This window comes from Podarcis muralis, chromosome 2 (assembly GCF_964188315.1).
Source record: "Podarcis muralis chromosome 2, rPodMur119.hap1.1, whole genome shotgun sequence".
In the NCBI taxonomy this organism is placed as follows: Eukaryota; Metazoa; Chordata; class Lepidosauria; order Squamata; family Lacertidae; genus Podarcis; species Podarcis muralis.
In genome coordinates this window covers 72,746,612-72,768,763 of record NC_135656.1, presented here as the reverse complement: position 1 = coordinate 72,768,763, position 22,152 = coordinate 72,746,612, and the positions used below count along the sequence as shown (strand labels likewise).

The window sequence follows — 22,152 nt, the reverse complement described above, 5'->3', positions numbered from 1 at the left end:
ATTAGCACTATTTCCCATATTTGCTATGTGTAGGTTTCCCTTTTTTCTCACCAGCTGCTGAAACCAACTTTTTGCTCACCCTGGAGGAACTGGCACAGCCCAACTTTAATGTAGAAGCTGAAGCAAAAATAGGAATAGAATGCAGCTCCGTCTTGTGTACTTGAGGAGAATTGCCTTGTTTTTCCTTGCCTGGAGTGGTTATTGCTAAGTTGGGTCATGGCATGAGAGTTAAGCCTCTCCCGGCACAGAGTTCTGGTATGTGATGAAGATGCTGAATATTAAACAGCCTATCAGCTGATCATCTATAGGCATATCTTTGTTAAGAGTGATGAAAATGCACGCCAACCATAATCAGAGTATTTGTTTATTTTTAGCACAGAACTTATTTAAAACCAACAATTGGTTCCTTAAACTGTAAAATCCATTACATCTTAGATTAATTACAGAGTATCTAATTTCTGCAACCCATATTTAAACATTATTTTACTAGATACATTTTGGAAAAAAATATATATCCATATGTATATAGACACACTCAAGTCATTCACATGTGCTGACGAAAGTCTCTTCTCTATGCAACAGAATGAAAATGTAGAGATGCCTCTCTCTTTCCCCACAAAGAAGGAAAAGCGGAATGAGAAGTGGGGGGAGACACCCTCTATCACTCACTGCATGTTTCCCCCATAGCCAAGAGTTGCTTCGGACAGCATCCACCAAAAACAGTACTTGGCTTCGGAGGCAGCTTCTGGTTCTTCTACATCTTTAACCAAGCCTACCTCACCCTTTTATTTCAACCCTATAAAGTCCTCCACATTCTAGCCATTCTTATGCCCAATAGATTTCTGCTTGATATGGTCCATAGAAATGCTGAAGTTAGGATGAGATCCTGGAGATGTTGCAAGGTACTAGACAGAAATTGAGTGACTGAAGGTTCCTACACCTTTGAAAGACAAAAGGAGCACAATTCCACTGAATCTTAACAATTTGTACTATTTATATGGGCAATTCAGTAGCAGGCAATTGTCTCACTTCCTTGTTGCTAAATGAGTTGGCTCCCATAACTGCAGTTCTAACCTAAATATATCAGCCAAATCCTTTTTATGTTAAGAATGGACCACTTACCTTGCATTCATTTTCTTAACTTAGCTAAGCACTGCCTCGTTTTATTTTTGCTAAAGGACATACTTCACCTGCCTTTAAGGCTAACCTGTGATGCTCCAGAAGTTGCTGAGACTCCCAACTCCCACACAAGCACAAAAAGAAAAAGGCAAGGCTAAGGACTGATAGGAGTTATGGTCCAATGATATCTGGATGGTCAGTAGTTTGTCTAGTGGATAAAAAGCTTACCTTCATTCTGTGGGACAGTGCTCTGACAGACTAGAATAGTAACTTTCAAACTTGAGGCTTGCCTCCCAGTCTAATCACCCATCAGTGAACTCAGGTTGAAATATCACATAGATCAAGGCAGATACTATAGAGCTTGTGTTTACATGGTTCAAACTCCATCGCTTTGAAGATGTAGTCAGGCAAACAAGGTATGTATAACTTGTAATGCCCAGAGAATATGCATCTTCATACAGTGCAGGTTAATGGGAAATGCACTTAATGGTGCACATCCTGTCTTAGTTGGTCTGGGTGCCTATATGCACAGATGGTAGATATTTAGATTTATCCTTTTTGCACACAGGAAGCAATCAAAGGTCTATACTGCGGCTGATCTGTGTATGTAACCCTCTCTCCCTGCTACCCCCCCTACATAGAGAAACTGACTGATGGATCCAATTATTTCTGTTAACTGTAATAAGTTATCTTTATGGTAAGTATTCTAAATAGTATTTGGGCCTTGTTAGAAAACAACCCTCACCCCAGATTTCGTTATGAAAGAAACACATATATGGGGTGGCCAAAGTACTATTTCTTTAATGGGAAAAGTGCGTCCTGCACTGGAGTGGAAGAGCACACAGCCTCCAAGAACTCCTTGGGAAGAAGAGCAATTGAACAGAATGAAAAATGGTTGTGAAATGACATGGTAATACTGTGTGTGGTGGGGAGATGATGGGAGGTGGATCCCTGCTCATGTTTGGCCCTTTCATTATATTTTATCTTTTTATTAATTGTTCATATTTTAACAGAATTACAATTATATATGATCAAATAAACTATACATTCAACAGCATTAAAATAGACAATATTCACATCAGTAGTAATATATTAATACAACAATATACTCAGAATCAGTATGTTGACATAAAAAAAACAAGAAAAAAATTAAGCAAGTATTTTAAGTTGCTGTTAAAGGGCTTAAAGAGTGCATACATGTTTGAATGGGAGAATGCTCAGCCTCAAGACAAGATTGGGGAACAAAATTAAAGGTTACAAAATGGCGTACAAAGGAGCTGTGTTGCTTGTTGCCAGTGATGCCACAGACACTGCAATAGGTACTTATACTTGCATAACCACATTCTACATAGCACTCACTATTATATCAGGTGGAGGTAGGGAGAAGAGACAATATCTCAGCAACAAAATAATCATTGTTCTGAGTGCTGGGAAATGTGCTGAGTAGAGGAACGATGTTTGATGGTGTGTGCATCTATCTGTATCTGGAAAGGACCTCACAATCCCCCTGAATAGGTTTTGGTGGAGATGGTCTGCTTCTGAATACCAATTGCTGGGAATTACAAGTGGAGAGAGCGCTGCTGCACTCAGGTCCAACTTGTGGGCTTCCCATGGGCATGTGGTTGGCCACTGTGGGGACAGGATGTTGGACTAGATGGGTCTTTTCCCTGACCCAGCAGGGTCTTAGATTCGTAGGTAAAGTGTGTTCAACTTCCCTAAGACCACCCCGTTAGCAGATGTGCAGCAGGGTCTCCTACATTCAACATTGTACCCTCACTATACTCATCAGCTGGCTAAAGCTTAACAAAAAGACCTGAGCCCAGGAAGAAATCCAAAGCTGCCCCCATATTTGCTAAGTGATGGGTTGAGCTGCTGTTTTTGTTCCCTTCCTATCTTTCATCCATTCAGTCTGACTCAAAAGGTATTAGGCATGCCTGTTTTCCATGTGTTGCACATGGTTTTCTGCTTCTGAAATTATCTGCAATAATTCTCGTTATGTATTTAATAATTAGCTGTGAGTGTGATGGGGCATTCCCTATTCTGGTCCTCACACTGTTTTTCCGTGAGTAGGAAAATTGCTGCCAACACTCTAAATCCAGCTCCAGAAGCTGCTTCCTGGTGTGGTTACTGCTCAGATGTAGGGCATGTTTCTGTTTTGATAGAAGAGGAGTCTAAGGGCAAAACCAATGTGGCTTGTGATTGGCAACAAAGGGGGGAGGCATGGCCAAGCTATTTCAATGAACTTGGACACATGGTGGTAATTGGCTGTCACAGAGTGCTAAAACATTAGAGAAAGCCAGTCAGAGAATCCATGAGTATTCTGCAGGGCCTTCAGTTGACTAGGTGTGAGATTATTCTACCTCTTTGGGTCCCATAAAGCAAGATGAAAACCTTTTCTAGCGAGAAGCAAGTATCCCCTTTTCTTCTAGCAACAAGGTTTCATTATCTAGGGATTTACTGGTTACAATGCTTTAAAAAAAAATGAAAATGGTACCCACAAATCTTGGGGAAAGTATTTTCAGTAAAAATACTTCAGAAAGTATTTACTGCTGAGTAAAACACGGTTAGTTAATAACAGATGATCATATCACTTTCCCTGTGAAGTAGATTGCAGCATTCTTCCCATTTTCCTGATTTTTCAATAGTTTCCCACCCCTAAACTTATTGGTGTGTAATTTCAATTGACAGCACCTGAACAGGAAATCTGTAGGAGATCAACATCATGAGAGTTTACTGAGCACCAGCTTTTATATGTAAGATACATTGTGGCATCTAAATAAATATCTCATGGGTACCTTGGAGCATCTGCTCAATGCTTTTTAATATCAAGTATTAATTTTTAATTCAACATCATAGCAGTTGAGTGAATGGGGAAGGGAAGGGGGGGGGGAAATCAAAAACGAAACAGCAGATATTTACACCTAAAATTCACATCACTTATTTGTTGGTTCCAGAAACATGCTATCACAATATATACAATGAAATATCTTTAGGACTCTGGTACAAATATTTTGTTTTCCTTTTAAGGTTTGCTTTTCCTTACAGTTATGATAGGTTTTCCGAACATGAATACACAAAAAGAGAACTGGTTGGGGGGGTTGTGGTTGCCGTTGTTTTAAACAACAACAGATTGCCATAGGTTAAAAATACATTTACAGGGCAGAGTACCAGTCAGACATCACAATCTATACATTTTTTGCTCAATTTCCTGTACAAATACACAGCATTCGTGGGATATTTACATGAAACATGATGGGGAAACAAATTAAGCAACATGATATCACCTCCCTAAATTTCCTGCTCACTCGTTCTTCCTTAGGAAAGATATGATTTAGTCCCCTTTTACAGCGTAAAGGGGAAAAAAATGAGTGTGGGGATGTTTGTGAGGGAAAGACCTTTGCTATGGCAACAAAATCCAATTATATTTCCTACTACAAACAGGAATTACTTCTTCCTATTTTTCAACCACCCATGTCTTTAAACCTTCCTTCTACTTCAGGCAAAGGACAAGAAAACCATTTTTTGGAGCAGTTTATACCTATTCCAAAGTACCATGATTGTATGTGCTACTTTGTTGTCCAAAGATATAATATACTATGTTTCTATTCTGCTGTCTGTGTCCAACTAAATTATTATGTTGCCTTTTTATAGGTTGGCTTTCAAAGCCATGTCAGCACATATCCCCCCCCACCCCCCTCAACGGGGCTTGTGCTGGTGGCCTGAATACCTAGTAAATAATTTTAGTAATGCAGCATAGGACACCCAATTCAGCAACTAGAAATCCATCCTGATTTATCGGATGCTTAGTTCTTGCCAACTGCAATACAGTGGAAACTCATTTTAAAATTGCATCCATGTACACACATAGAGACCTTCCTTTTAGAAAGCCACCAAAGCACACCAAACATTATGTAGAAATTGGAAAGCTTTAGTTACTACATCTAAATTTGCTTCCCTCAGTGGAATCTGAAGGTTGAGTGTTATGAAAGTAGCTGATATTTGCTTACATCTGCCAACTCATTACCTTACTTGTAAAAACAACAACAACCTGCTTTCAGGTATCAACAGCAAACACCCTAGCTATACTGTGGGTTGCAATCCTCTAAGCAACCTACTATAAGGACAAAGTCCTTAGGCTTGTGCAGCTAATCCCCAAAAAAGATGTTACGTCTTTTTAAAAAAAAACCTTCCTGGAGCTCTAAGTGGGTAACATTTATGTTTGACATTTTAATCTTAACTGGAAGTATAGGACCTGCATTTAAATTGTGGCTGACAGGAGATATTTCTTTCTGATGGCACTGCAAAGCCACTTTGACTTAAGAGAGGGAAATGATGGTTGTGGATCAAAGGAAAGAGGCAATACAAATGTATTTTCTATCTAGTGCAAACTCAAAAATAAAACTAGGCAAGTTTTTAATGCCATGGTGTTTCGTTAAAATATAAGGACGGAACTACTGTGTGTTTACATTGGACAGAGCTTGGGGGAAAATACATTAGCAGCTTACCTCAGAAAAAAGCAATTTCAGTCATACAAGGTACATATGGTATTTTTGTTGTTGTTTCTTTATAATATATATAGTGACTGATTGAAGAGTGAAACCAGAACTTTGAGCTTCTGTATGTTTCTGTCATTGGCTGTTTTGAAAATTGAGTCAATCCTTTACATTTTCTGTGCTGATTTCTCATTTAGTATAAAAAAATTCATAATGTGCTTCTGGGTATCACTACAAAAATTGTAAAAATAAACAGATTCATTTTTTTTAAGCCACCAGTGGGAAGGGCAGCAAAACAGGATCTTGATTAAATATAACTTTGCCATTATTAAGGTGTTGGGATGACATGGATTTAAAAAATGCTGACTAAAACCCTAACAACTTTCAAGTATTGTTATCTTGCATTATTCATTTCAATCTGCAAATCCTTGCTATATTGCTTAATATGTGTTAATATTCCTTTTCATCCCATATTTCCCAGCACCTTTCCCAAACTTAGCTACATTTCTAACTCATATAGTTCATGGCAGCTTGTCCCACAGTTCCTTTGGTTAAAATGTTCAACTATGGCATGTTAATTGGCTGCACTGGTTCTTGAATATAAATATAAGCAACGCCCCATTCCTTAGGTTCCCTAATAGTCAACCATGATTTTACACACCATAGCACACCCTTAGTCGTCTCCTTTGTAAACATTTCAGAAACTTTTTATTAAGAAGGATAAAAATATTTCCCCCCCTCCACCCGCTTCTAAAATTTTTACTTAGTGGACATTTTCTGAAGACCACTGTATTTCTATGACACTGGAACAAGTAACTGGAAGTGATCTTGTCCAATAGCAATGCAACAAAGAGAGGCTTTCTTTTCTGGGGTGGGGAGGATGGTACAACAACAGATAGTAGTTTGGACTATGCAAGATCGTCAGCCTTAAAGCAACTGTCAGGTGTGTGCTCAAGCCTTCCTTTTATTCTAGCTTAGTTTCTTAGTTGCTCTGGCATAAGATACTCCTCCTCTACTTCCTGGACTGGAATTAAAATGCTAGTGCCAAAAACCAGAGGCACGGGGAGGCCAAGACTGGGCTGTAAGTCCCATGGTTAGGCGGTTCCCTCATACTGTAGCATCAATAAATACAGATGAATAACAATGGAAAAAGCAGGAAATCAAAAAGTCTATGCCAAGCCAAGAAGAGTTTGTGTGAAATGATGCCTTAAAATAGAAATGGCAGCCAGTCAGCACTGGTTAGATTGCTTCAGCACACCTGAGGCAATGCAAGGAGACCATTGCAAAATAAGTTTATATGCCTCAAGCCTGGAAGATCTCGTTTCTTCAGTGCCTTTAAAACTCTGCACCTTCTGGCTTTGCGGAATCCCTGAATTCAAAATTAGCATTCACTTACTACAGCAAATAAACACATTCCTAGTGCAACTGCTTCAAAACTTGTGCGCATCTCAAAACTGGAAGGAAAGCTTGTAAAAATTCCATGCCACATCCCCCCCTTAAAATCCTAACGCTTTTCAGTTTCTGCAAGTGTCTATAGCTAATATCACTTCCTGCTGTCTGATAAACTGTAGAAGGAATGAAGCACCCACTGCAAAAAAATAGACAAAACCCCAAAACACTAAAAATCTTAAAAGTATAAAATTAAATAAAAAGGAAAGCAGCAACTGCACATGCTGGCCCAATTTCTGGCTCCAGTCATTAACTCTCAGCAGCAGAGAATAAAGCAGTTCACTTTTCTCTTCTCTGAAGCCTCCTTATTGTACACCTGTCTTCTGGTTTCACAGACCTGGAAGGATCATGCAAACCGTCTTCTCTCACACTTCTGCCTACTGCTCACTGATGCCATGCTCCCACGCTACCCTGGCTTGCTCCTCTTTCACACCGCTAGTTGGCTGGGAAATTTTGCGATGTAGCGCCCGGTGTTTTTCATCCTCTTCCAAGATCACCCCCTCCTCGTTTTCCATGTTTGGAAGGCGGGAGTGATATGGTTTAGGGGGCAGAGCTGGAGGGTCCACAGCGTCCTGAGGAATGACTCCCGATGGGGCAGAGTGGCTTCGGCACGGCTGGGATTTGAGTGTTTCCAGGACATCAGGCTCTGAGAGACTATACCTGACGGGAAGGTAGGGTGTCTCTAAGTCTTCATCAGTATTCCACGCCTGGCTAGGGACAGAATCCATCGTGTCTGTTCGAGGAGGGGGCTCGGATGAATGCCCAAAGTTACTTTCACTTAACGAGGAGACGCCACTGCTTGCGCTGCCTGAAAGGGTAGAGTTGCTCCCATCCAGGCCAGACTGGGGGCTTGTGGGGGATGCAGGAATCGGATGAAGGGGCGACTGTTTAAAAAACGACACAGAACATTCATACGTATGTCAAAACGTACAAAGAAATATTTCCGCACTTCCGTGGTTAATTCGTCTCACACCGATCATAGAACATTAATTACTGTTTTATAGATTTTGTGTTCAAATCTAAACATATATCATAGCTGTCAACGTTTCCCTTTTTTAAAGGGAAACTCCCTTATTCCGAATAGGATTCCTCGCAAGAAAAAGGAAAAGTTGACAGCTATGAAATATGTATTCCCTGCCTTCTCTAGCTTTCCAAACGGAAACACCCGCAGTGTAATAATACCTTGAGGTACGGGGAAATTAAACTGAACCAAAACAATTGCAATTGTGTTGTGGCTAACTCTTGCCTTCTTGATATTTACAACAATAAAGTGATCAGATAGGAAGGAGGGCAAGATTTATCTGCCTTTAATTATAGAAAGTGTAGGGTATTTAAGATGGTGCAGCTATCAAAATTTCCTCTTCTACACAATTGCTATCAATACATAGAAGTCCTGTTCTTTGCATCAGTCACTGTATCCAATACAGCCTATAGTTATGTATTTTTATATTGTAAATTGTCCTGCGATCCTCGGATGAAGGCTGGCATATAAAATAAACAAAACACTCCCCTACATAGTATTGTCTGCTACCCTGGTATACTCAGATATTCCAAAATCAAAGCACTTACTAAGAATAAACATATACTTCCAAAGTTAATTTTAATTTGCAGCAACAATGCAATTTAGAACAGATTTCCAAGGCTTGACTTCAGCCCCTATCCATACTGTGCAGCTGAGCTCTCTCTTATTACAATTTCACATAGTAAGAGCAGGATGAATATTTTGAGTATTGGTGCATGTACATAGCAACAGATTTACAGGTACCACATGCTGCTCCATGTCCACTTTTAACTTTTAGTACTGGGGTTTGCAAGAGGCTACTTTTCTTCTCTCTTCTGCCCTTCTAAAACCTGTGCTGTGCTATAGTACTAAAGGGCTCAGGATTGAGGCTGGCTGCTGTTCTGTTACTGTATATAGTTGCCGGAAGTGAGGTGAACAGTGTGGGAGGACAACTTCAAGGAGCACATCACACCAATCAAAAGCTTTCCTCCGGAATACAATAGCTGTTGGGGAATTAAGGAGGCCAATTCCTTCTGTTTTCATTTCCCCACCCTTACCTCCTGGCACTTTAACTGCCCTCAACCATAGACCAACCTGCACAATCTGCCAGTTTCCTGAAATCCCTGAAAATGGGGTGGATGAGCAAAATTTCCTCAGTTTTCAAGCAGTAGCTGAGGCCTCCCAATGCTTCTTTAACTTTTAAAAAACAACCCTTTTGAGTACTCATAGCAGTACTCAATCAAGGCCATATTTCTTTGGGGATGGGCCATTCTCAAAGCAGCAAGAAGAGTGCTTTGAAAGTGCAATTCCTGCTGGCACAGACTGTGGTTTCAAAGCACTCTCTTCTCCCTGTTTGAGCAGGTACAGAAGAGTGCTTTGAAAGGGTGGCTCTGGATGGCTCTACACTTTCAAAGGAGACCCATGCTTAACTAGGAAGAGCAATTTGAAAGTCAATCAGGGAAAGTGCTTTGAAAAGGCTCCCCTTGCTGCTTTCAGAGTACCCTAACTCTCAGGAAATGTGGGCTTACCACACACTGCTATAACAGCTTGAGGATCTTTTAATTGTTTTAAATAAGCAAGCAGGAGAAACACCCTTTCCCACCTCATCAAGTTTAGCAAGGTGATAAATCTCCCGCTAATATCACAGGGCGTACAGTAGAGTAAATCAGTATAAATAAACAAAGAGGTGGATTGCAGAATTGCTCTCAGTATGCTGGCTGAATTAGAGGGTGGTTCTGCAATTTGAGATATAGTTTTACCTTACGTAGCGTCCGTGCAGGCAGTGCTGGGGGGGCATCACTAAGATGGTGATGGAAGGCATCAAAATGCAGCGAGTAGTGACCTTAAATGAGATAAATGGAAAAAGTTATCTGCGAGCAGTAAGTCAGAAATAGCATTTCCAACTCTTAAATGTCCTGTGATGCTAGTTAGACAGATATGTCCTGATAGTGCAGTGTCAGTTTCCTAGAAACCAATTATTTTACATGGTAAATTGTAACTCAATGTACACAACAACAAACAGCAAATGAAGGCAGCAACACAGTGTAACACACACAGTTGTTATCATATCAAGGCTCCCGTGGCAAGACAACAGGCTCTTTAGCATTAAATATCTGAAACCTTAATTTATCTTCAATAACTGGAGCTCAATGTTTTATTTTTTAAACTTAGGCTGCAATCCCATACACGCTAACCTTGTAGTAAGTGCCATTGAACTCAATGTGACCTACTTCTGAGTAAATATGCATGGGATTGTACTGTACAGCTTTTAGCAAGACACTGGGCTAGTGTACATCACTCATAAGCCCAATTCCAGTCCCAAAGCACATTTATAGTACTGCTTTTTTGTTTTTTTAAAGATTTATGAAATCGTCAGCCAAGGGAGTTGGTGTAGCCTTCTCTTCCTTTTACTCCTGTTTCATTTTTCAGAAGGCAAACAGGTGGCACTGTTTGCTTTCACATGGTTTAATTGGGCATTAGTGCAGGATTTCTTCTGCAGACCTACTGGCCATTTCCTTACCATGGGGCAGGCTTCGGGGAGGTACTGGTGGGGCCAGGATGCTCCCAACATGAGTAGACAGGAATGGCAAGGCCTCTCTGGTTCCGCTGTCCAGACTCCAGCTGCTTGGTGCTGCTGGAACAGCTGAAGGATGGAAACATATTGAATTTGGGTAATGCTGTAATATTTGATGGGACTGAAGGCTGACTTTTTAAACTCACTGAATCAAGTGAGTTTTGGGACTGGCCCCAAGCTGTTAGGTTATGTCCTGCTCTGAAGGCAGCGAGTGGTAAGAGAACTGTGCACTTCTTGATCATGAGAAAAATACGAGTTGTACCTACCTGAAGTGTAGTTTTCCCATTTCCTAGTGAAAGGTCAGCAGAGTGGGGCGATGGCTCCACCTAGCGATCACAAGGCACACAGCAACATTTTGGGAGGTAGGACTCCCAGCATGCATCCAGGATGCAGACTCGCCAAGCTCGACAGCCAGGAGTGTAAGAATAGAAAGAAGAAGAAACATGCTACCTCCTAATGTCAATGTGACTGTGCTAATAACAAGAATCTTGTAGCCAAACCAACTAGGGCAGGGTCTGCTGGCCTTTCATCAAGAAATGGAAAGCTACCTTTCAGGTAGGTACAACTGTACTTTCCCCCATTTCCAGTGAAAGGGTGAGCAGGACGCACAGCAGCTAATCTTTCTAAGCCTATGGGCTTTAGTTCCACCAGTGTAAATCTTCAGGGTTCTGCAGACGTCCAGGGAATGTCAGGCCTTTTGCAGAGGATGGAGTAGGGATGTAGGAGAGAAGAACCATCTCCTTCCAGAGATGGAATCTGCAGAAGACACTTGGGGGTCTCGGTCCTTAGCACTACTCTGTTTCTATGGCAACAGAAAAAGCATTCAACTTGGAGACTCTGCAGGCGGAGGTGATTGTGACGAGGAAGACCATTTTCAAAGAAAGGAGCCACCTTGCTGAGAGGTTAAAAAAAAGAGGGTGTTGAAGCACAGAGAGAACCCTGTGAAGGTCCCAGGAGGGGAATCTATGGAAAGTCAGAGGGCATTTAAGAGATGCTCCCTGGGGAAAGTGTTTCAGGAGTGGGTGAGAGGAGAAGGAAGGGGAGTGCAGCCTTGAGAGAACGGAGGAGACCACTGCTGCCTGTTGTTTTAGCACACTGGGCTTCAGGCCTTTTCTCTGGTCGTCTTGAAGGAATTCTAAGATGGTAGAGATACTGGGGTTATTGATTTTACACCCTTCAGTAGAGCACCTCAGGAGGAAAGATTTCCAGGTGACTTGGTAGATATGTAGAGTCAAAGACTTTCCACAGTGCAGCAGAATATCTATGATGTCTGGAGTGAGATCCATCTGTCAGCCATCTCTGGTCAAAAACCATGCAGTCAGATGCAACCAGGCAGGATTTGGGTGAAGGATCAGACCTTGAGTTAGGATGTCCGGTAGCTGGGGGAGTCGCCACAGAGAGGAGAGTGCTAGGCACAGTACCTGCAGAAACCAAGGACAATGTGGCAAGAACCGAGTGATGGAGTACTCTTGCCTTTTCTTCCCTGATTTTCCTGAGGACCCATGGGAGTTGGAGGGAAAGCATAGAGTAGACTCTGTGGCCAGGGGGAGAGAAGAGTGCTCCAGGCCTCCACTGATGGGGTGTGAAACCTGGTGAAGAATCGTGGAAGTTGGCAATCCCTGTTAGATATAGAGAGATTGATTTTGCATTGGCTGAAGCTTTGTTGGAGTAGTTGGGAAACAAGTGGGGTTCAGGCTCCACTCTGCCAGGTTTGCCCGAGTGTTCTTAAGTCCGCATATGTGTTCAGTAGTTGTGACTGATTGAATGTTGATCTCTGCCTAGTCCAAGAGGAGGGTTGTTTCTTGCTGCAGATTTGGGGATCAAGCTGAGCCTTGCCTGTTGATGTTTCATTTGGCTTTGGTATTGTCTGTCCAGATGTACATACATGTTCCAGAGAGAGAGAGATGTTGTGCAAAGTGAGAAGGGCTAAGTGGGTGGCTCAAAGCTCCAGCCAGTTGATGCTCATGGAGGATTTTGCTGCAGAACACTGGCCCTGGACTGAGAGATCCCTGCAAAGTGCGCTCCAACAGGCGAGTCTGGCATCTGAAGGTATTATCATTTGCTAGGAGTCCTGGAATGGGGAGTCCCTCCTCAAGCTGCCTAGGTCAGTTCACCATTGCAGGCTGTGATAGAGCTGGGGCGACAGCCTGATGGGAAGGTGCCTGCTGAGGGCAATGTTTTTCGGAAATGGCAGTAGGGCCCACTGGAGGGGCCAAGCATGGTGCTTCATCCAAGGAGTTGCTGAGATGCAGAGGCCAAGGACATCTGCCACCACCATTATATCGGCGTGGATGAGGGCTAAGGCTGCACTGCAGATTTGCTTTCTGAAATCTCTCCAGGGCTATAAGGAGATGAGGCTTTTAGTGTTGTACAGGAGTTCTCCAAAATGTATTAGGTGATGAGTTGGGGAGATACGGCTTTTTGAAAAAACTGACCAGGAACCCATCAGTAGTTATAAAATGACTGATTGTAGAAATGTGGAGAACGGTGCCTATTCTTCTGCTTGTTGTCCATCTTGTATGTTAGCAATACCTTCCACTTGTCATCTAGACTAAGATGTCCTTTAGGGCATAGTCCCTGAGAAGCTTGCCTCCAGCATATGGCGCGATGGAGAGGCTGACATAAGAGCGTCTACATCCCAGTGTTTGAGCCATTAAGTGCATCTGGTGACCACATCTGCTACAAGGACTCAAGAAGCACATTGAGAGGTATCCATAGTAGCATCTGCTATGAAGGCAGCTGAGCAATGGATTTTTAGTAGGGTTTGACATGTGCAACTTGTATCCTGGTTTGATGGGTCTAAGGGCTCATCTAAGAGCTTATCTTATAGATGTTTAGATAAAAACAGAGGCTGTTCATGCTGCTCTAATGGGCAGGGTGGTGGCTTCAAGCGTTTTATGGATTGCATAGTTCAATCTGCATTCAGTGGTGTCCTTTAATTGTGAATCCCCACCTCTGGGAAGTAGATTTTCGGAAACTAAGAGAGAAATAGGACAATACATGCTAGGGGTTTTAAGGGAGTCAGTGAATTCAGTTTCCAAGGTGTAAAATGTATTCACAATAGGTACAGCTTTTTATATTTTGGGGAATGCTCCCATTCTGCCTTAGTAGCCTTCTTTAAAGCAGTGTTTCCCAACTGGTGTTCCGCGGCACACTAGTGTGCCGCGAGACGTTGCCTGGTGTGCCGCGGGAAAAATTAAAAAATTCGAAAGATATCCAGAGAGGCGGCCTTCAGGCGAGTTTTAATTTTAATTTTCCTTCTCCCACTTAATGCCCCACGCTCGCCCGAGCAGCTTGCAGTCCTCGGTAACCACGGCGACCCGAGGGAGGGGAGGGAACAGGGAAGTCGAGGGCGGCGGCGAGCCGCGATGACGTCAGTGGGCCGCGCCGCCTCGCCCTGGCACGGTGTGAGAGCCCCGGCTAGTGGCGCGAGCTTCGGAATAAGTGGGATCTGCGTGCGCGAGACCGAGATCGCGGGTAAGGAGCTCAGCCCTGGGCAGGAGTAAGCGGGGCCACGCGTGCGGGCCACATCCCCACAGAGAGCGAGCCTCCCCCGGCCCACCACTCCGGGCAGGTCCACTCGCATGAGGGGGCGGCGATGGCGACGGCCGGCAGCTTGCCTGCAATGCCATCCCTCGAGCAGGCGAGGAGCCCGGAGGCTACCAGATGCGAGTCCTCTTTCCCACCCTGCTCGGGAGTCCAGAGCACTTGGTCGCATTCAGGATCTAGAGTGGGGAAGCGGGGCTTGTGTCTGGGCTGGACACATTGGGCTGCCTGTGCCGCTCGACCTGCGGGGAGAAATCAGGGTGGGAGTCACGACCGTGAGGCAGGGCTGCCAGAAGAGGACACGGCCGTCGCACCTGTCCTTAGGTAGGAGCTTCTTCCGTGTCGACCTGCTGCCCTAAAGTCTTGGCTTTTTTCTTGGCTTTTTGGCGGTTGGCACAGAAGGAAGGCAAGGGGGAGGGGGAAAAATTGAAACTTACACTTTCGTGCGTCCCTCCCGGCGTGACGCTGCGCGCTGACGTCACGGGGCTGTAATGGTGGTGTGCCTCGAGATTTTTTTCATGAAACAAGTGTGCCTTTGCCCAAAAAGGGTTGGGAAACACTGCTTTAAAGGAGCAAGTACCACAACTCCTTTAGGGGAGTGTAGGGAAACAAAGGGGAACATGGCCACAGGGAAAGAGGACTATTATTAACTCCTAATTTTTTCCTTTTCTGTCACAGAAGAAATTCAGTGACAGATCAGTGAGAGCAGTAGCAACCAATGGCAGGAGCAGAACTGGATTCTTGCTGAGAGTCCTATCTCCCAAAAGGTTGATGTCTGCCTTGTAACCACTAGGTGGAGAAATCAACTTACTCTGCTGACCTTTCACTGGAACTGGGAAAGCAGTTTAGATAGATTAGCATTATTAGGAGACCAAGAAGATATCTTGTAGAGACTACAGACTTTTTAAAAAAGCAGGATAAAGGAAGCAGTAACAAAGAACAAGGAACAGACATTTCAGTATGCAGAACAGAGCCTGTTACTGTGCCGCGATGACCAAGATGAGGTAAGTTTGTTTTCCTCTGGTCCCAAACCTTTTTTTTAAAACAAAAAACAAAACAAAATTCCTTATACATTAATGAGACAAAACAAGTTGAAAAGAGTTGCATTTTCCTGATAACGGTAACACACTTATAAAATTCATGGTAGCAATCAAACAGAAAATAAGAGGCTTAAAAAAAACCTATAGCAATGAAAACAATCACCAAGACTTTGCCCAGACCTTTCCTTAATATTGATCTCACTGCCAAACATCAAACATAATCTCACCGACAGGGGAGTTCTGACACAAGACTTGGCAAAAAGTATACATCAGCCTTGGTTGTAGAGGAGAATGCTGTGGATTATAGTTTATGGGGGGCTTATAACCCCCACAATGAATTAATTATGTTTCCCATCCCAACATTCACCTTGTTATGAAGCTACCATTCACTTTTTGTTTAACAAACCTTCTTATTCTGTTCTCACTGAGAACCTAAATCCACAGTTTTTGAGTCTGTAGCAGGCATCATTTTCACTCAGCCTATTACGTACTGACTTCCTGCTGCGGCCACTGGATGAGCAAGTTGTGTGAATGCTTTGAAACTGCTCTAAACTGATCACTAGCTATCTGAAGGTCACCACCTGTATAGAATACACATGAAAAACGGACACAAAACATGGAATATCTTAACTGCTGGCAATTTCGATGCCCTCCCCCCCCCCAGATGTGTCTATCGTATTTTAGACTAAAATGCTTGGAAAACCTGATGTGCAATTCTGATATTGGATGGTTTATCCCAAACAAAGGCTTAGCTCATGCTTAAACTATCTTTGAAAGTCCCTGCTGCCCTGTAGTGGCCAAACCATCGGCTGCAGAGTTTGTCTTCAGTGATTAGATTCACCAGCAGAGAAGATAATTGAAAAGATTTTGCTTTAAGCTGTTCAATGTCACTCTACTGTCAAGAAAAATCAGTGTTAAAAAGGGAAAGTGACAGGTCTCCAGATTTACCCAAACATGTGCTTTCAGCCGGTTAGGGAGAGCATTCCAAGCATCTTCAGCTGTATATGTTGTGCAGTTGATATATACACCAACTCCCCTTTCAATGGCCTATGGCAGGGATGTCCAACAGGTCGATCGTGATCTATTGATAGATCCCCGTGAGATTTCGGTAGATCGTGGTCGATCTCTGGCTCCCTTTCCGTAGCATCCCTAAAACTGACTCCTGCCCTGCTCCCTCGCACCGCCCTTCATTGTTTGATCTCTGGAAGGAAAGACAGAGCTTTCTCTGTGCTGCTGTTTTCATCCATAGCCATCTTTTTGTGAGTGACTTTACCCCTTTGTCCCTTGCCTTTAACCCCCACAAAAATTGAACTTTTCCCTCCAAAAAAGCTGTTTTTTAACCCCTAAGAAATGGGGCCTTTCTCCTCCCTAAAAAAGTTCAACTTATAGCTGACCCAGATCACTGCCAGTTTTTAATTCTGAAAGTAGATCGCAGTCTCTTGAGAGTCAGCCACCCCTGGCCTATGGATTACTGAACTTTCCAAAGTGCTGCTTCATAACTGAAGTTTTCCCTTTATGTAGATAATCTCTATGCAGGAAGGAGATTGTCATATTTGAAACATGACTCACAAATGTATATATTCTGCTAGGAGTATATATGGATTGGGCAGTTGCTGTGTGGTAAACTGCTTGTTCTAAATACACATGGTTTTAAGAGATTGTAGTGATAAGAACACTTTGAATGAACATAAAATGAGACAATAAAATTAATTAATATTATTTAACAAAAAAATTATATACTGCTTGATTGCAACAAAACCTCTAAGGGCTGACAAGAAATAGTAAAATTATCACCAAAGTAGTTAAAAACAAGTAGTTAAAACATTTTTTAAAAAATTATTTATTTATTTGATTTACTGAATTTATATACCACCCTATACCCAGAGGTCTCAGGGCGGGTCATAGAATTTAAACCAGCGGCAAACTAAAAAAAAGGGTTGAAAACAATTTATTCAATGTATGTATGTACATCTGGATAGGTTTAGCTTAACAAAAATGTTTTAAGCAGGCATCAGAAAGAACACAGCTAAGACACCACTCAACCTGATGTAAATTGGCAGGGAGTGCAAAAGTTTAGGTCCTGCCGTGCTAAAAGAACAATTTCTTACAAGTTCTGCAAGTGGGTCAAGTGGGTACATATGGAGTAAGGAGATCCTGAAAATAAACTGGCTCCAGGGCTTTATAGGCCAATACTAACACCTTGAACTTCACCCACCAATGCAGATCTCTGAGCAGAGTCTCGCTCATGTCAGCAACCATGCTACAGCATTCAGCGCTAGCTGTAGATTCTGGATCCAGCAAAGCAGCAAAAAACAATGCCTGAAATAAGTGTCATAAGTAAATAATATAAAATAGGGCAAGGAATACCTTTTTCAGCAACAGAAAGGTTGGGATCACTGCAGGGTTTGCACGGTCCAATCACTTGTTGGAGCAAGGCTCGCTGGAAGTTTGGGTGCTAAGAGAGAAGAAAGGCAACAAATACTTGCACTTTTTAAACAACAGTTTGTAACTATGCCGCTTGATATCTCCAATAAGATTTGCAAGATATCTGATTGTTTACATTTGTTTTATGTTACAAGAGCAATCTCTGTGCCTATGTTATTATGACTATATAATAATAATCTGAATGAAGGCAGAATAGCCTGGTAAGAATACCGGTAATTTTTTTACCATAAATATCATGCTCTAGGGAGAGTAAGGAGGGCATTGGGGAACTTTCCAGTTAAGCCCTTTCCACCAGTAAGAGACAGGGGTTGGCTTCCTCTGCTGGAAGGACCTCCCAAGTCTGAAACTGGACTGGAATGAGCAGGAACACCCTCCAACCCCCCCAAAGTGGCTGCTCTACAGATCTCCCTGAGAGGAGCACATGCTCAGGGTGCAGAAGCTGCAATTTCTTTTACTGCATTTGCTCAGGAAGCTGACAGGTACAATGATACAGGTGCTGGTCAAAGGATGGGCCTGTCTGCCCTCAGCTATTGCCAATAAGTTTTGCCTGGGATTTTTAGTGCATTATGAGTAGGGCAATCCCAGCCTTGCCAGCCCTGTGTGCTGAGGCCTGCTGTTTGAAATGTCCACCAGGTGGCTGCTCTGCTACTCCCTTGGCCAGGAATCACTAAAGCCATCCCCCCTTCCTGATTCACCTCACCACATGATTCCTAGCTATGGGATTCAGAACCCCTTTCTTTCCCCCCGCTCTCTTTTTCTGAAGGGGAAAGGTGGGCCAAATGTGGTAAATTACAGCATTGCCTGGTAGCCGAACAACAGCCTTACAGGAGCTGACTGGGGACAGTTATCCTGCCAAGGAAGGTCAACTCCAAGTTCCTCCTTCCCGTTAGTTCCCATTTCCAAAACGCTTGTCCTTTCTTGTCCAGAAAATGGATCTGTTTGCTAATTTCATGTCCTGGCACATTCAGAAAAAATAGCAATTCTGAAATCGTTACCTGTCCATTTTCCATGATAGCTGCAGGGTACATGGCACTGCTAGGTCGGTCTCGGTGCATCGGTAATAACATCATCAGCTCCCGATTATGACGATACTTATCTGGTAGAGAGGGAGAGCCTGTAAACAAGTGAGAACAATCACGTACACATGACAAAACACAACAGAGATGCTCTTTGGCCCAGTCACCTAGTCTTCCTAAGATGTATGAATCACAACTATGAAACATAACATTTTAGCGTACAATGGAAATGAGCTTAACTGGCACACAGGAATCACTGCTCTAGTGTTCAGTGCATAACAAAAACAGCAACACAGACAAGCTGCTGGGTCTGTAGCATACCGCTTAGCAGGTCAATGAATGCATTCTGAAAGCCCCATGTTACCAAAATAAAACTGCCTTTGGTAGATCCATTCTTATGTGGAAAGGCAACAACTGCTGGTGTAAGAACATAAGAAGTGTGCTTCCACAAACTGTGTAATTAACAAGCAGTTAAGCTTAGTATTAGAATATGAGAATGCAGAGCTTCTCAAGATATCTCTATCCCATAAGGGTTTTGATTCCTATTGACATATATTGCCATTTTGATGAATGTTTGTTTGGGCACTGCATAGTGTATCAGTGCATTATGATCTTTGATGGGGGAAATCCTACTCATTATGGTACTGGTTGAAATGCACAGCTGCCTAAGGTAATGATAACAATGGAAACTATCTCCCCTACTGGATGCATTAATGTGCAGAATCTGATGCAAAAATTGAAGCTGCTAATATGGGTCTTAATTTGTGGCATATCTGTGCCACAAGCATGTACTTAGAGGACAAATGCAAACAACATATTTTGCAGCTGTGCCTGCTACTGGGGTTGACATGGCCCCCTCTGCAAACTTTCTATGACCACATGAATAATATCTGACCACACACAAATAATATTAAACACAAGTGTTATTTCCAGTCGGTACAGATTTCACATGAACAGAAGCATGGCATGCAGGTCATACACTGAGATTTAGCACAAAAGGAAGAAACAATATGGTTAGCAGTACAGGAGAAACCTTCACACTTTCTAGAGTTTCCCTCAAGTTATTAAGCTCAAAGAAATTCAAACTCCACTGTATGATTAAATGTTTTCACTACAAACACAGAACACAAATAATCTGACCATCCTATCATTCACAATGTTCATTTAGATAAGCATTAATGTTTTATACTGTCTCTTTTACTCACATACATATCACAGATAGTCCTATTTCTGCATCATGAAATATAAAATACTGATCTTTTAGGAGCACCAGTAAATGTATTATGGCACAAAGCACACTGATGATTTCCCCCTTTTAAAATATATTCCTCAATTTATCATAGAAGTACAGATGAAGCTGTTGGGTATCATCAAATTGGAAAAACACATGAAAACAATACCTTTGCTGCTCAACTAACATGGTTGGCAACAGTTGTTTCCTGAAAGCTTTTCTATTAATTATGTGACTTCAAGTCATCAACAGAGGGCAGTATTTGTCAAAAGCTCCTTTTAAAAGTTAAAGAAAATCGTGAAAAATGCACGTTACTTATTTGTAACTGTCAGATCTTTGGAAATTCTACCTGTTCAGCCAAGCTTGTCGGAATAGTATCTTGGTAGACAAAAAGTCATACATCCACTCTTTTTTGTTTGTTTGTTAATATGTCTATCTGCAGGTAGGGTATCATGGTGGTGGCTGTGTTTGTCGTTTCATTCAGGTGCTTATGGACAACTTCAAAATATGCAACTGATCTGCTGAAAGCCCATTAGTCTAGTGCTTCTTTACACAGGCATACATGCGCACATCCGAAGTGTGTATTTCAAATGACATGCTTACAGTAAACCTGCAGCAAAAGAGCAGCAGTCCCACATTTGGAATGGTGTGCTCTGCCTTTGAAGTACAGTGGTACCTTGGTACTCAAATGTCTTGGTACTCAAATGCCAAAAACTCACCATTTCCCTGCACCAGTGGTCAATCAGATTCCCTAAAAAGACCAAAAGGAGGACACAAGAACAAGAGCCTTCCCTTGTTTGTCCCTCAAAATATAGTAACTGGAAGTATATGGTCTCTCTACTGAGGAGAGTCTACTCCTCCCTAACCATAGTCTACTCCTCCCTCACCATAGATGTGCTAAAAAGGATACTAGCCTGACTGTGAGTTGCATCCAGTGGTGTCCTTCTGTTCACAAAAGGCTATTGATCCCTCAAAGACTTCCATGCATAGAATGGGGGAGGGAGGTGATTCTCCCAAATGTCCCCTTTCCCTTACAGCCCCCATATCATGTCCCACACTGTTCAAGTGTGTACCCTAAGCCCCTAGAGCAGACTGGAAGGGAGCACTGGGAGCGGAAGAGGAAATGAGAAAAAAATCCCCTCCCTCCCTTATGTTCTTGGAAATTACCACTGGATCAAATAGCTTTCTGTAAATGTAAGGACAGCACTGGATACAATCCACTGTGTTTTCATTTATTAAGATAAGGCTTTGAGTGATGCAGCTGTGCAATCACAGTTCTTCTCAAAAGTCTTGCAGGAGAATAACATGAAACCTTTCGCAAGAGCAAGATCTGCTGCGGGATTACCACTCAAAATTGAACTTCAGTGTCACTGTTTGTAAAACCACGTTGTATGGGGAACTGGCAAGTCTTATCACAGGGATCTTGAGGAAAGAAATGCAGTACAAATTACAACAAAGACTGAATTTTTTAGAGCTGCCTATTTACATCATAGGATGCTGGAGCCAATGGGATGGGCAATGCCCTTGTCATGTGACGCTGTGACAATCCACTATCTCAGTCTAAATTCCCACTACCCTGTTATGAAATGTAGGGGAAATGATGGTTTACTTTACAGCAGGAGTAGGGAACCTTTGGCTCCCCATATACTGTTGAACTACAACTTGCATGGCTTCCAGCAACCTCTAGAGGGCCACAGCATCCTCACACCCACTTTACAGAGTGATATAAGAATTATTGCCATAATATTATATATGAATTACTTTAACTACTAAGAAAAAGTGCCATATAAATACTAACTTTGAGTGGGGTAGTATGTTGGTCTGTCACAAATTAAAGAACCAATCTTGTGGTATCTCATAAAAGTATTATGAATTACTATAAATTCTAAAGTTGTAATCCAATGCACACTTACCTGAGAGTAAGTACCATTCAATATAGGACTTATTTCTGAGTAAGCACGCAGAAGACTGTACTGCTGATATTTCTAAATAATTTGCATGTAACCCAAATATGAACTGATTTGTTCATCTTTGCTGAAACCTTCTAGGAGCTTGTTTTAACTTCAAAGTCCAATGTTTAAATGCTATTATTATTCAGTGCTGATTAAACAGCTGTGACTTGCTGTCCAAGCAGACAAAAAGAGAAGTCTAAACTGAACAGCAAGATTGACCTGACAGCTCCTACTATGAGTACACAGCAGGGGACCACCTTCAAAATGCACTAAGCACAACTAAATA

The 22,152-nt window shown here is 42.4% G+C and overlaps 1 protein-coding gene across 7 annotated transcripts in view; it reads right to left on the bottom strand.

The window, feature by feature from the left end:
- Nucleotides 1-348: 348 nt before the first annotated feature.
- DOCK3 (dedicator of cytokinesis 3) overlaps nucleotides 349-22,152 on the bottom strand; it is a 142,008-nt gene continuing 120,204 nt past the window's right edge. For 3 of the 7 annotated variants that reach the window (XM_028718699.2, XM_077924749.1, XM_077924747.1), the window contains 5 exons: nucleotides 18,663-18,781; nucleotides 17,590-17,677; nucleotides 10,583-10,705; nucleotides 9,822-9,904; nucleotides 349-7,945 (listed from right to left, as the gene is read on the bottom strand). In XM_028718699.2, coding sequence (XP_028574532.2) covers nucleotides 7,439-7,945; nucleotides 9,822-9,904; nucleotides 10,583-10,705; nucleotides 17,590-17,677; nucleotides 18,663-18,781 — 920 coding nt within the window. In that variant the 3' untranslated portion in view covers nucleotides 349-7,438. The remainder of the gene's footprint in view (nucleotides 7,946-9,821; nucleotides 9,905-10,582; nucleotides 10,706-17,589; nucleotides 17,678-18,662; nucleotides 18,782-22,152) is intronic. The other 4 variants (XM_077924746.1, XM_077924750.1, XM_077924751.1 and 1 more) reach the window with 3 other exon arrangements.